Below are 14600 nucleotides of genomic sequence, written 5' to 3' on the forward strand. Positions count from 1 at the left end.
GCAGATATTTTTTACATCCATGTATTGGTTATATTCTTTCCTAAATCGTGATTGATTTTCTTAAATGTCAGAATTAAATGAATTCAATTTAATGATGAAAACATTCAAAATAAAGTCAATATAAAATCCTCAAATATGTTTTTAACCAACTTTTCCTATTCACTAACTCCTGAATGCTGTAATAAAGTCTGTATAACTGTTTAATAACACAATAAGAATGAGTTATCTATGGAGAATTTGTGAATTAACCACGTGAACAGTTCTAAAACTGAGCATTTTATTTTACTTTCTCATGCTCAAGGCAAAGTGTGATACCTAGAAGTCTCAGGACACCTTCTACCATGACAAAGTAGAGGCTGGGAACTTGCCAGGAAAGATAACTTCGTCATCACAGTTATGGTAGGTACAGGAAGCAGAACATTTCCAAGGCAGAAAAAAAAAATCATTTCCTTGACTTTTTATTGTTTCATCCACACACAGGACAGGAGAGATCACTGCTGCAGAGGCAATGATCTAAAAACAACTTCTTTAACGCTCAAGAAGGTGGTGCTGAGAAGATTCACTCAGGTAAAGTTACTTCCTAATAACTATCTGTGTTGAGTTTACCATTAAGTACATCTTTTGTAACATTAATAACCTGATGACTACACGGGTGTGTGAACTGGGACTAGTTACTGACGTTTATTTCTGACAGTATTCAGTCAGATGTCTGGACTATAGGCTAAAGGGCCTACTCCTTACTTCCTCCAGATGTAAGGACTCATGTAGATCTAGTAGGTAATAGATATGTTATTATTATTATTACTATTATTATGTATTATTTACTTCTGTTCAGAAGAAAGACAGGGTAGATAGAAAGGAAGGTAGGAATTAAGGGTGGATCAAAAAAGAATGGAGGAAAAAAATTAAAAGAGAGGGAGAGAGAGAGAGAGAGAGAGAGAGAGAGAGAGAAAGCCTTTAGGACTCATATCTTCTCTTAGCGTTCACTTTAAGTGGGACAATTCAAAGAGTCGACTCAGTGAGAGAGAAAGGACTCAAAGAAAGACAGAAAGAAATCAAGAAAACCCTTTAGGAATCACACCTTCTCTCAACGTTCACTTTAAGTGGGACAATTCAAAGAGTCGACTCAATGAGAGAGAAAGGACTCAAAGAAAGAAAGAAAGAAAGAAAGAAAGAAAACCCTTTAGGAATCACATCTCTCAGCGTTCACTTTAAGAGGGACGATTCAAAGAGTCGACTCGATCGCAAACGACACATCACTGTTCGATCGCGTTGAGTGGGCGTGGCTTAGAAGGCGACGCTCCTGTGTTTGGACGTCGCAGGTTGTGAACTTTGTTTTTGTGTGCTTTACTTTTATAGTCGATATGAACCGTATTTTGTCCAGGCGGTTCCTTAGATTATCTAGGTGAGTACCTGATACACCGGCAAACACCATGCTTTCTGAATTACTCTCTCATTTTACCAGCGGTTTTTAAGCTCAATCTAGCTAGCTATCACATTCCAATAACACACATAGGGCACTGCGAAGAGTGTTGTTTTATTTGGATCATGTGTGTGTATCCTCCCTATGTAGTGCACATATGAAGGGAGGAGCGCGCTATATGGGACTCGGGCTAGTTTGCAGCAGCATGTATACATATGATATGAAATATTGTTTGTTTTTGTTGTTGTTTTTAATATTTATAAATACAAGCGTTACATACTAAACATTCACATAAAACAGCAGAAATGTTTTAAATCGAATGTTTTAATGGTCTGTTTTAAAGTCTTGATAATTAGCTAGTTAGCATGACTGGCTAAGAGCGCTGACCTTTCCTCTACATTCAGTTACCTTTAGAGTTCAGGGCAGTTATTTCAATCCTGTAACACTTTTCATTGAACTATTATAATGCAACGATTTATTTCATATTAATCACCAACTTTAATATGATATAAGAGCCGTAATATAGTATACGTGCCACATTTGACACCTTTGGAAGACAATAAACATGAAGAAAACCTTTACCCTGATACAGTTCACCTGACCCTCCTCCTTTGTTGTTATAATAACCTTCACTCTTTCCAGGCCTAACCTCCACTATTTATTATTCCACTATATAAGTTCACGATGTACATTTTTATTTAGAAATGTACACCGACCAGGTATAACATTATGACCACCTGCCTAATATTGTGTTGGTCCCCCTTTTGGTGCCAAAACAGCCCTGGCCTGTCATGCATGCACTGTGTATTCTGACACCTTTCTATCAGAACCAGCATTAACTTCTTCAGCAGTTTGATCAACAGTAGCTTGTCTGTTGGATCGGATCACACGGTCCAGCCTTCACTCCCCACGTGCATCATTGAGCCTTGGCCGCCCATGACCCTGTCGCCGGTTCACCACTGTTCCTTGCTTGGACCACTTTTGATAGATACTGACCACTGCAGACCGGGAACACCCCACAAGAGCTGCAGTTTTGGAGATGCTCTGATCCAATCATCTAAACATCACAATCTGGCCCTTGTCAAACTCGCTCAAATCCTTACGCTTGTCCATTTTACCTGCTTCTAACAGGTGCCATGGTGAGGAGATAATCACTCTTATTCACTTCACCTGTCAGTGCTCAGAATGTTATGTCTATGCCTAATGAGCAAACTAGAGGTGAGAGGAGCAAGGAAAAACTCCCTGAGAGGACATGAAGAAAAACTTTGAGAGGAACCAGACTCAGAAGGAAAGCCATCCACATCTAAGTGACACTGGATAGTGTGTTTATAAATAATTTCCCTTATATAACAGTTTACATTAACGTCATTGTGTTAACAGGAATTTATCAGTAAGGGTATGAGATTAATTTCTGAAATCATTAAAGTTTTAACTTAAGTCTATTGTATTGAACTGAAGTTATGAACTGTTCAGTGATACAGACTTGAATGCAAACCGTTCTTAGAAATCCTAAAGAACATCCGCCGTCATCGTGTTGGTTTCTTTGTGGTTTCATTACTAGATGTTAGAGCAAGGCTGTGGGGATTTGTGATCGTTCAGCTACAAGTGCATGAGTGAGATCAGACACTGATGGTGAGGAGGTCTGGGGTGCAGTTGGTGTTCCAGTTCATCCCAAAGGTGTTCAGTGGGGTTGAGTCAGAGTCAGGGCTCTGTACAGGACACTGAAGTTCTTCCACTTCATCCTAAACATCACTGTATCATTGTGGAACTGGCTTTGTGCACAGGGGAATCATCTTGTTCATGTTCCAGCAATGTTTACTGTCAAATATATATTTTAATCCAGTGTAGAAGGAGTGGAAACGGCAAATGTTGGACTTTGTTTGATAATGAAATGCAGCTCTTCAACTAAGCTCAGCTAGTTAGGGCTTTTCGTGTTCCTGGTGGTATCTTGCTTGGACTTTGGAAGCTGATCATACTCATTTATTTCCTTTTATATAATGTGTAAATTGATGATGATGATGATGATGATTTCTTTCAGGATTCCTAGTGTTCAGCTTCACACTACTGGTGTATTGATGGCAGTTTCAGTGGAGGACTTTAACCAGGCCAAGGTTCAACTCGGAACACTAAAGAGTGACCCTGGTAATGAGGTCAAACTCAAAATCTATGCCCTCTTTAAACAGGTGAAGATAAACCCAACTGTTTTGTATTTTGCCAAGCGTTCCATTTGTTTAACTAATGATAAGCCAAAATGTTCTTATAGTTATGCACAAATTTATTCACCGTTCTCCGTAAGTTCAGGTTCACTGATCTAATTGGCCAAGCGATGTTCCAAGAGTGCTCATATTTAGTTTAACCAAACTGTGGCATTATGTCATGTGTACCACCCCTGCTCATGTACGGTCACCATGCCCTCTAAAACTCTAGTGTTACTACACTAGACTTAGTGACATCATTGGCACAAACTGTGCAGTTTTCACAAACAGGACTTTTGAACGCTCGTCCTGTGAAGTTGGAAAGGGAGAAGGGAAGCCAGGTTCACTGGAAGCATCTTTAGCATGAACTTATTACATCATTGTGAGCGAGCCATCTAGCCAACTGGCTATAAAGTGCGTACGGATTCTTTGGGATCTGTTTCAGTTAGTGCAGCAATTATTTGGCCATATTCTCTCTGGAAGGTCATTTATTTGATGTTTTCTTGTTTATAAAGCTATTGCACTCGGAAGCCTCCTGGTGGTCCAGCGGCAGGATCCCGTGCTCTCATTGCCGTGGCCCAGGTTCGATTCCTGGGCAGGGAGATAACCCAGCCACTGAAGAGTTAACTCTCAGTGCCGGTCCCAAGCCCGGATTAAGTGGGAGGGTTGCGTCAGAAAGAGCATCTGCCAAAAATGCGGCCCAAATGATCCACTGTGGCCACCCCGAGCAGGGAGCAGCCGAAAGAACAACAACAACATAAAGCTATTGCACTATTGTCATGTGGTTGTATTAAATAGCAGCACGGCTGTGATTAACTGTATTCAGTGTAACTGCAGGAGGAGGAGGAGGATGATTATGATGGTGGTGGTTGTGGTCAGTTTTGCAATATTTATCAGTCAGTTTCTCATTGCACTCTGTGTGTGTGTGTGTGTGTGTATGTTTGTTTTTTATGTGTGTGTTTGTTTCTGTGTTTTTGTATTTGTATGTTTTTGTTTTTACTTTGTGTGTGTGTGAATGATCAGGCCACACAGGGACCATGTAACGCTCCGAAACCAGGAATGCTGGACTTTGTGAACAAGGCGAAGTGGGACGCCTGGAAGTCTCTGGGATCTTTGTCTCAGGTGAGCTGATGAAACTTAATGGCTTAATCGTATCCATGTTCATCCTCCACAGGAAACGGTTTGCTTCATCTGATCATCATGACATGTAGCAATACCTTTTCCATGTGTCATTTCACATAACTTAATTTATGGACATCTACGGTTTGATTTCTTTGCATGTGTGGATTGCATGGGATGTTACCAACATCTGGTGCAAATTTCATGTCAATAGAAATATATTTACTGAGCATAATGGTGACATGTTCAATACTTATTCTACCCGCTGTAGCTTCTGTATTGATGCTTATGTTGCCTGTAATGACCTCATCAGTTATGATTTTTAACCTCATTTAGCGTTTGCTTAGAGCACAGTACACCCCACTGCACACCCAGTTTTGTGTGTCGTTAGCATGGGAAACACTAAAACGTGTAGGACGCCATGCAAGACCAGGGTTGAGAACCGTAGAGAATGGGATTCTCTATCCATACTCTCTTCTGTTGCTTTTAATGTTCCAAACACAACAATTACAATGATGTGTTAAAGCAACACAAATTTGAGGTAACTAATAGAAATCAGTGCTCTATACAAGACGAAGAAATCTCTGCTATTTATATTACTTAGGTATTATTATTTCTAGGTTATTTCTGGTCCAGATTGTAAGGTCCACACAGTCATCTGAAACCTTACTTATATTGTCTTACTACTTGAATCCCTGAAAAACATTTTTAACACCATGACTAAAGGTTCATGAAGCTTGGTCTCAGCGTCACTAGTTCTAGTTCCAGTCAAGCCAGCCAAGTGTTTGACCAACACAGACTAAAAGTTAAAGAGCCTCTCTCAGGGCTATAAAAATCTAAAAGAGCAAACATTAGATACGGTGTACTAGATTTTCTTAACAGAAACCATAACGAGCACATCGTTCCTCTCTCTTCTTCTGTTTCCTCTCAGGATGACGCCAGGCAGGAGTATGTGAACCTCATCTCGTCTCTGGTAGCTGCCGAAGGACCTCCCGTAGCAGCGGCTTCACCCACAGGAAGTGAAAAAGCCTTCCAGACACTTCTGGTCAGCACAGAGGACGGCATCACAACCATAAGACTCAACAGACCACAGAAGAAGAACGCCATCACTGTGGAGGTGCGCTGAAGAATCAGGGACAGGATGTTCGTCCATGTACACCAGAGAGACAAAAACCTGTCCTACTGGGTCATGTCACACATTTTAGTATTGTCTCTGTCTCGGCTGTGCCAGGGAGGTTACTGTAGTTCAGGTAGTTAGAACAGTGATTAATGATTTGTGTTGTGGACAGAACAATATGTGATTCCCACTTGCGTGAGTGAATGAGTGTGTGTGTGTGTGTGTGTGCCCTGCGATGGGTTGGCACTCCATCCAGGGTGTATCCTGCCTTGATGCCCGATGACGCCTGAGATAGGCACAGGCTCCCCGTGACCCGAGTATAGAATCGGTACAGACAATGAAATGAAATGAAAAATAAGCAGATGGGGCTGTGTTGGACATTTCACATTTTTGTTCTTCATTTGAAATGCTTGAATTTGATTCTCCTGCCATCTACTGGTCATTGTTAGAAATTACATAACGAATATACTGTATGCACAACAAATGTGTAGAACAGAAAATATACAATGGGGTCCAAAGGTCTGAGAGCACTACTGAAACTGCTTTTGCATTATTTTCTAATTTCATACAACAATTTTCATTACAAATTATATTACTGACCTTGATACTGAAAGTGAGTGAAATATGGGATCAAATCTATCTATCTATCTGTCTGTCTCTGTCTGTCTGTCAGTCAGTCAGTCTGTCCATCCATCCATCTATCTATCCATAATCTTTTAAATACTTACATGAATTTCAGAGTTTCTTAGTATTTGGTTCGAACCCCCTTTTTACTTTAATGACAGTGTGCACTCGAGCTGCCATGGTTTCATGGTCAAGTTTGTGCAAGACCTTATGATCAGTTTTAATTCACATCCATCAGAGTGTCGTGTGAACACATGATTCAGTAGACGAAATTAGACACCTTTTATACAGAACTGTTGACATGGTCAGTGTTACATTCACTTACATTTAAATAAGGATCTAGAAATAGCGCAGAATCTTGAATATTAAATAATGTTTACTTAGATTTTTGGACCCCACTGTATATAATCTATAGGTTTATACCATTATGTGAAACTTTAATCTTTAATACAGTAATACTAAAAAAAAACATATTTTAATGTAAACATATCTCTTTTAAAGTTGTTTAGTATTACTATTATTATTTATTATTATTATTATTATTATTATTAAGCCAGTTTTTAAAAAAAGAGAGAGAGAGAGGGGCAAGAGTTCACAATGTATCTGTAGATGTAGCTCATGGGTTTCTGATCGTATCTGGGAAGTTTCTGTGTGGTTTCAGGTTTTTATTCCAACCAAGTCTATTGATTAATCAGGTGGAATAGGAGTAACTCTTGCTTGACTGGAATGAAAACCTGCACCCACAATAGATCTTTGCGCATAAAATTGGACACCCCTGATGTAGACGATGAACCGGTCCAGTACTGTGATAGCTGTGACCCCTGGTGGAGTGTTCATGATGCTAGCATGAAAAATGACATACGATAATGTATGAAAATTTCAGTTAAATAGCATTTTATTTTTTTTAATTGTCTTTAATTAATTGTTAAATAAGCTATGAAAAAGACAGAAAAAGAGTTTGTTTCAAGGTTATTATTGCTTCTTTATTCTTTTGCTTATAGAAAAATAAAAAGTATAGATGTCACACGAGTTATTTCTTTTGTTCTAGATGTATAACGAGTTGATTGAGGCTCTGGATCTTGCTGGAAAAAATGACTCGGTCATTACGGTCCTCACAGGTACGGTACCCAACATTCAGGGGGACTTTATATTGAGCGCACCGGATGTTTTTATCTCGCTCGTTATATCTCGACAGGCAGCGGTGACTTCTACTGCAGTGGCAATGATCTGAACAACTTCACTAAAATCCCAGAAGGTGGTGTTGAGAAGATGGCTAAGGATGCTGGAGAGCTGCTCAGGTCAGCGTAGAACCTTTCTGAGAGTTAAATCTGCAGTCTGTGTTAGTGTGTGTTAATGATATTTGTTGTGCTCCTAACAAACAGGCGATACGTGAAGGCCTACATTGACTTCCCGAAGCCTCTGATTGCTGTTGTAAACGGACCAGCCGTGGGAGTTTCTGTCACCGTCCTCGGCCTCTTTGACGTCGTGTACGCTACACAAAGTGTGAGCTGGCATTTATGCGTTATTTAACACAACCATAAAGATTACATTGAATCCTTTACTATTACTCAGTGCTGTAGGTGATAAATAAATGCTGTGATGTGAATGTGATTATGTTAACGGATGGAAACTAGGGAGCTGAAGTTAATCGCAAATATTGCTCTGGTTTAACTGGTTTCTCTCTCTCTTTCTCACCTTCAGGCAACATTTCACACCCCTTTCAGTAACCTGGGACAGAGTCCTGAGGGCTGCTCATCATACACCTTCCCTAAAATGATGGGAACTGCAAAGGTACACTCACTTTCCTCTTGGAGCGAAGTATGCTGTTAATGCAAACACTGAATGAACTGTAGGGTTCCCATTAAGTGGCAGATCTGTTTCTCTGATCATTGCATATTAATATACGCTCACTAGTCCCTTAAATAGGAACACGGGGACCTGTAATCTTTCATGCTGTAATCCAATCAACCAATCGTGTGGCAGCAGCACAGTGAATAAAATAATGATAATGCAAGAGATCAAGAGCTGCATTTAATGTTCAACTCAACCATCAGAATAGGGAAATTGTGTGATCTCTGTGACTTGACATGATTATTGGTGCCAGATTTTCACACACAAGAGTCTCTAGAGGTTACATAGAAAAGTGTGAAAAGCAGAAAACTCCACTGTGTGTGTGGAAGGTCTGAAACAAAGGCCGAATCACCTTGTTGATGAGATCAGAGGTGAATGAAAAGACTGGATTGAGCTGACAGGATGTATATAGTAACTCAAATGAGCACTGTGTGTGTTGTTGATTAGAGAGGTCAGAGGAAAACGGTCAGATTTGTGTGAGCTTTCAGAAAGGATATAGTAACTCATGTAATCACTCTTTATACAACCATGGTGAGCAGAAAAGCATCTCAGAATGAAAAACAGATCAAACCTTGAGGTGGATGTTCTGTAACAGCAGAAGATCACATCAGGTTCCACTCCTGTTAGCCAAGATCAGGAGTCTGTGGCTATCATGGGCACAGCCTCACCCAAACTGGACACTTAAAGACCAGCTGAATTGGATGAGTCTGTGTCCATGATACCCTCGGATTCCTGTTCTTGGTGGACAGGAGTCGAAACCGAATGTGGTATTCTGATGTTGCCATCCATCTCAATGTTCAATGTTTTGTGCATGCTTTTCTTCTCATCACAGTTGTAAAAAGTGATTACGAGTTACTATGTCCTTCCTGCAAGCTTGAACCAGTCTGGCCTCAGCCAGTCTTAACATGAACAGTACCTTGATCTGTATCTGCATGATATTTTGGATTGTCCTGATACCACATAATTGAATTATTGAATAATTCTATGAACGTTCCTAATAAGGAAACAGTGTCATTTGAATCAACAAATAGAATTTGCATTTAGACAGTGTGTGTGTTTGTGGGTGGCACAGTGGTGCAGCAGGTAATGTTGCTGGCTCATAGCTCCAGGGCTCCAGGTTTGATCCTGAGCTCGGGTTACTGTCTATGCAGAGTTTTCTTTGGGTTTCCTTCAGGTTCTCTGGTTTTCTTCTGCCTCCTAAAACATGCCAGTAGTTGGACTGGCAAAGATCTATTGCCCCTGTGTGTGAATGAGTGTGTGAACGGTGCTCTGCAATAGACTGGCATATGATCCAGGGTGTATTCTTGCTCAGAGTTCCCTGGATAAGCTCTGGATCCACCACGAACCTGACCACACAGTGCCTTTTAGCCATCTTTGAGTAGAATCTTTAAATGCACTTTACTCCTGTTTGACTCCTGGGGGTTGGATCTAACATTGCTCCTGGTTCAGATGTGTGAAGGAACAAAATAGCTTTTAGAACTTTATGTAGAAAAAAATGTACTGTATATATACACTCGGTGAACGTATTATTTGCAGGAACTGCTGCATGTTCTTCTGAATTCTCTCTGTTCTTTGTGTCCAGGCCAGTGAGATGCTCTTGTTCAATAAGAAGCTGACGGCCACACAGGCGTGTGAACTGGGAATAGTGACTGAGGTTTTTCCTGACAGCAGCTTTCAGTCTGAGGTCTGGACCAGGCTAAAGGCCTACTCCAAACTACCCCCTAATGTAAGTAACACGATACATTGATCTTATTTTAATTTAGTAAATTACAGCCAGTAGCTCTTTTATACAGTATGAGCGATGACACATTAATATAATGCTCTGTAATGGGTGTGTTATGGGTCTCTGGATGGTCAGTAATGACAGGCCGTTTGTAAAGGTGAGACCAGCTGTGGACACACACACTGATAGATCAGAACATAAAACAAATCTGTTTATGGGTCAAAGATTAAAAGGTTTTCCTTCCTTTCGTTTTCCTTTTCTATCTATCTATCTATCTATCTATCTATCTATCTATCTATCTATCTATCTATCTATCTATCTATCTATCTATCTATCTATCTATCTATCTATCTATCCATCTATAGATACAAACTCTTTCTACTATCTATCTATCTATCTATCTATCTATCTATCTATCTATCTATCTATCTATCTATCTATCTATCTATCTATCTATCTATCCATCCATCCATCCATCTATATCTATCCATCTATAGATACAAACTCTTTCTACTATCTATCTATCTATCTATCTATCTATCTATCTATCTATCTATCTACAAACAAACTTATAAACTCACTCTCTCTTTATCTGTCTACATACAAACTCTATCTATCTATCTATCTATCTATCTATCTATCTATCTATCTATCTATCTATCTATCTATCTATCTATCTATCCATCTATCTATCTATCTATCCATCTATAGATACAAACTCTTTCTACTATCTATCTATCTATCTATCTATCTATCTATCTATCTATCTATCTATCTATCTATCTATCTATCTATCTATCTATAGATACAAACTCTTTCTACTATCTATCTATCTATCTATCTATCTATCTATCTATCTATCTATCTATCTATCTATCTACAAACAAACTTATAAACTCACTCTCTCTTTATCTGTCTACATACAAACTCTATCTATCTATCTATCTATCTATCTATCTATCTATCTATCTATCTATCTATCTATCTATCTATCTATCTATCTATCTATCTATCTATCCATCTATAGATACAAACTCTTTCTACTATCTATCTATCTATCTATCTATCTATCTATCTATCTATCTATCTATCTATCTATCTATCTATAGATACAAACTCTTTCTACTATCTATCTATCTATCTATCTATCTATCTATCTATCTATCTATCTATCTATCTATCTATCTATCTATCCATCTATAGATACAAACTCTTTCTACTATCTATCTATCTATCTATCTATCTATCTATCTATCTATCTATCTATCTATCTATCTATCTATCTATCCATCTATAGATACAAACTCTTTCTACTATCTATCTATCTATCTATCTATCTATCTATCTATCTATAGATACAAACTCTTTCTACTATCTATCTATCTATCTATCTATCTATCTATCTATCTATCTATCTATCTATCTATCTATCCATCTATAGATACAAACTCTTTCTACTATCTATCTATCTATCTATCTATCTATCTATCTATCTATCTATCTATCTATCTATCTATCTATCTATCTATCTATCCATCTATAGATACAAACTCTTTCTACTATCTATCTATCTATCTATCTATCCATCCATCCATCCATCCATCCATCTATCTATCTATCCATCTATAGATACAAACTCTTTCTACTATCTATCTATCTATCTATCTATCTATCTATCTATCTATCTATCTATCTATCTATCTACAAACAAACTTATAAACTCACTCTCTCTATCTGTCTACATACAAACTCTCTATCTATCTATCTATCTATCTATCTATCTATCTATCTATCTATCTATCTATCTATCTATCTATCTATCTATCTATCTATCTATCTATCTATCTATAGATACAAAGTCTTTCTACTATCTATCTATCTATCTATCTATCTATCTATCTATCTATCTATCTATCTATCTATCTATCTATCTATCTATAGATACAAACTCTTTCTACTATCTATCTATCTATCTATCTATCTATCTATCTATCTATCTATCTATCTACAAACAAACTTATAAACTCACTCTCTCTTTATCTGTCTACATACAAACTCTATCTATCTATCTATCTATCTATCTATCTATCTATCTATCTATCTATCTATCTATCTATCTATCTATCCATCTATAGATACAAACTCTTTCTACTATCTATCTATCTATCTATCTATCTATCTATCTATCTATCTATCTATCTATCTATAGATACAAACTCTTTCTACTATCTATCTATCTATCTATCTATCTATCTATCTATCTATCTATCTATCTATCTATCTATCTATCCATCTATAGATACAAACTCTTTCTACTATCTATCTATCTATCTATCTATCTATCTATCTATCTATCTATCTATCTATCTATCTATCTATCTATCTATCTATCTATCCATCTATAGATACAAACTCTTTCTACTATCTATCTATCTATCTATCTATCTATCTATCTATCTATAGATACAAACTCTTTCTACTATCTATCTATCTATCTATCTATCTATCTATCTATCTATCCATCTATAGATACAAACTCTTTCTACTATCTATCTATCTATCTATCTATCTATCTATCTATCTATCTATCTATCTATCTATCTATCTATCTATCTATCTATCTATCTATCTATCTATCTATCCATCTATAGATACAAACTCTTTCTACTATCTATCTATCTATCTATCTATCTATCTATCTATCTATCTATCTATCTATCTATCTATCTATCTATCTATCTATCTATCTATAGATACAAACTCTTTCTACTATCTATCTATCTATCTATCTATCTATCTATCTATCTATCTATCTATCTATCTATCTATCTATCTATAGATACAAACTCTTTCTACTATCTATCTATCTATCTATCTATCTATCTATCTATCTATCTATCTATCTATCTATCTATCTATCTATCTATCTATCTATCTATCTATCTATCTATCTATCTAATTCTATATAATTAGAAGGAATCTTGATCGTCTTATTCTCTTATCTACCCTTCTCTTCTAATCACATGTTTAGTGTATATATGTATGTATAATAACCTATACTACTTGGATAATATGGACATGAATTGCACTGTACCAGAATGATCTAACCAAAAAACTTTTTTTTATTCTTATTGCTACAATACTTCCTGCCTGTAAACTGTGCAGAGAATAAACAAAAATATATATTCAAGATTTTCATAACATATACACACAGTTGTTTCATGCCCCTGATCATGTCCTCTGCTTCCACAGTCTCTGGCCCTGTCCAAGCAGTTGATTCGTCAGCTGGACAAGGACAAACTCCACGCCGTGAACGACGCCGAGGTGGAGAGGCTGATAGAGCGCTGGCTCTCTGATGAGTGCATGCAGGCCATCATGAACTTCTTCCAGGGCAAGGCCAAGCTGTAACGAGTTATTTTATCAATTAAACAAATGACATTTTAATTTTATTTGAAATTAATACAAATTTACTTTAATACAAATGAGGTATTTTTTGCAGTGGAGTGCTGTAGAAAATATGACATTTACTTTACCAAGGAAGCCTTTTTCCTCAGTACAGCATAAACTAGGCAACCATAAACTGCTTTTTTTCAGTGAATACATACGAGAACGTTCATTCACTATTAGCATTATTTGCTTATTTTTTTCCCCTGCTGGGGGAAAAACTATTCAGAAAGCTAGCAAAAGTCAAACTTAACTGACATAGAAACATTTTCTAATATGATGTGGTTTGTTTTATTTGGTCAGTATCAGTAAACTGCTCACACATAAACGTTTGACTGCATTTTGTTTAATAATTTCTGAGAATTTTGTTCATTTTTTGCTACAAAGGCCTTATGTCAGAATATTTTTCCACCAAATGTTCAGAATGATTCTAATACAGTTAGTGGTTTATTACACATCATTATTGGTGTAGTTGAAGTTCACTGACATGTCGAACCTTTTCAGCTGTTTCTGACAGACAACCTTCTGTTGATTAACCATGTTTTATAAAATGTTTACTTCTGGAAATAAAGTGATTTAACGCAGTGGTAATACATTTTCAGAGGGGTTTCCTTTATATTGTCAGAAATCACTTAATCAAAGCTCTATAAAATTAGACTACCTTATCTTAAGAACATATTGTCTTATTTAACCAGAAGTCTTTAACCAGAGGTCTTTTTATCCGTAAATCGCTTAATCGGGGGTCTGTAACCAGAAATCCTTTAGTACAGTGTACTTTAGGAAGAGAACCTTTAAACAGATTGGTTTAATTTGAAGCCCAATAGAAAACTTTAGTCTGTTTCTTGTATGATCAGCAAAATTCTTTAAACAAAAACTGATTAAACAGGCTTCCATCCTTTAACTAGCGTTCCTTTAACTAGCGTTCCTTTAACCAGAGTTCCTTTATCCAGTGTTTCTCTATCCAGCGTTCCTTTATACAGTGTTCCTTTATTCCAGCGTTCCTTTATACAGTGTTCCTTTATACAGTGTTCCTTTATTCCATCGTTCCTTTATACAGTGTTCCTTTATACAGTGTTCCTTTATACAGTGTTCCTTTAATCCAAC

The 14600-nt window shown here is 37.2% G+C and overlaps 1 protein-coding gene across 2 annotated transcripts; it reads left to right on the top strand.

The window, feature by feature from the left end:
- Window positions 1-474: 474 nt before the first annotated feature.
- On the top strand, window positions 475-14091 carry eci2 (enoyl-CoA delta isomerase 2). Of its 2 annotated transcripts, none has more exons than XM_058392869.1 (10): window positions 475-567; window positions 3462-3606; window positions 4642-4740; window positions 5669-5854; window positions 7527-7596; window positions 7674-7776; window positions 7861-7981; window positions 8180-8269; window positions 9912-10055; window positions 13305-14091. In XM_058392869.1, the coding sequence occupies exons 2-10, from the start codon at window positions 3499-3501 to the stop codon at window positions 13458-13460; spliced, it is 1077 nt and encodes a 358-aa protein (XP_058248852.1). In that variant the 5' UTR covers window positions 475-567; window positions 3462-3498; the 3' UTR covers window positions 13461-14091. The 2 variants fall into 2 exon arrangements, with proteins under 2 accessions (XP_058248852.1, XP_058248843.1); XM_058392860.1 differs by lacking the exon at window positions 475-567 and adding an exon at window positions 1247-1405.
- The last annotated feature ends 509 nt before the right edge of the window (window positions 14092-14600 follow it).

This window comes from Hemibagrus wyckioides, linkage group LG01 (assembly GCF_019097595.1).
Source record: "Hemibagrus wyckioides isolate EC202008001 linkage group LG01, SWU_Hwy_1.0, whole genome shotgun sequence".
NCBI lineage: Eukaryota > Metazoa > Chordata > Actinopteri > Siluriformes > Bagridae > Hemibagrus > Hemibagrus wyckioides.

Bases quoted from the DNA above. Each gene is read 5' to 3' on its own strand.
- eci2 (XM_058392860.1), top strand. From the start codon at position 1,365: ATGAACCGTATTTTGTCCAGGCGGTTCCTTAGATTATCTAG. The intron at 3,607-4,641 runs GTGAAGATAAAC...GTGAATGATCAG, and splicing joins TCTATGCCCTCTTTAAACAG to GCCACACAGGGACCATGTAA. The intron at 10,056-13,304 runs GTAAGTAACACG...CTGCTTCCACAG, and splicing joins ACTCCAAACTACCCCCTAAT to TCTCTGGCCCTGTCCAAGCA.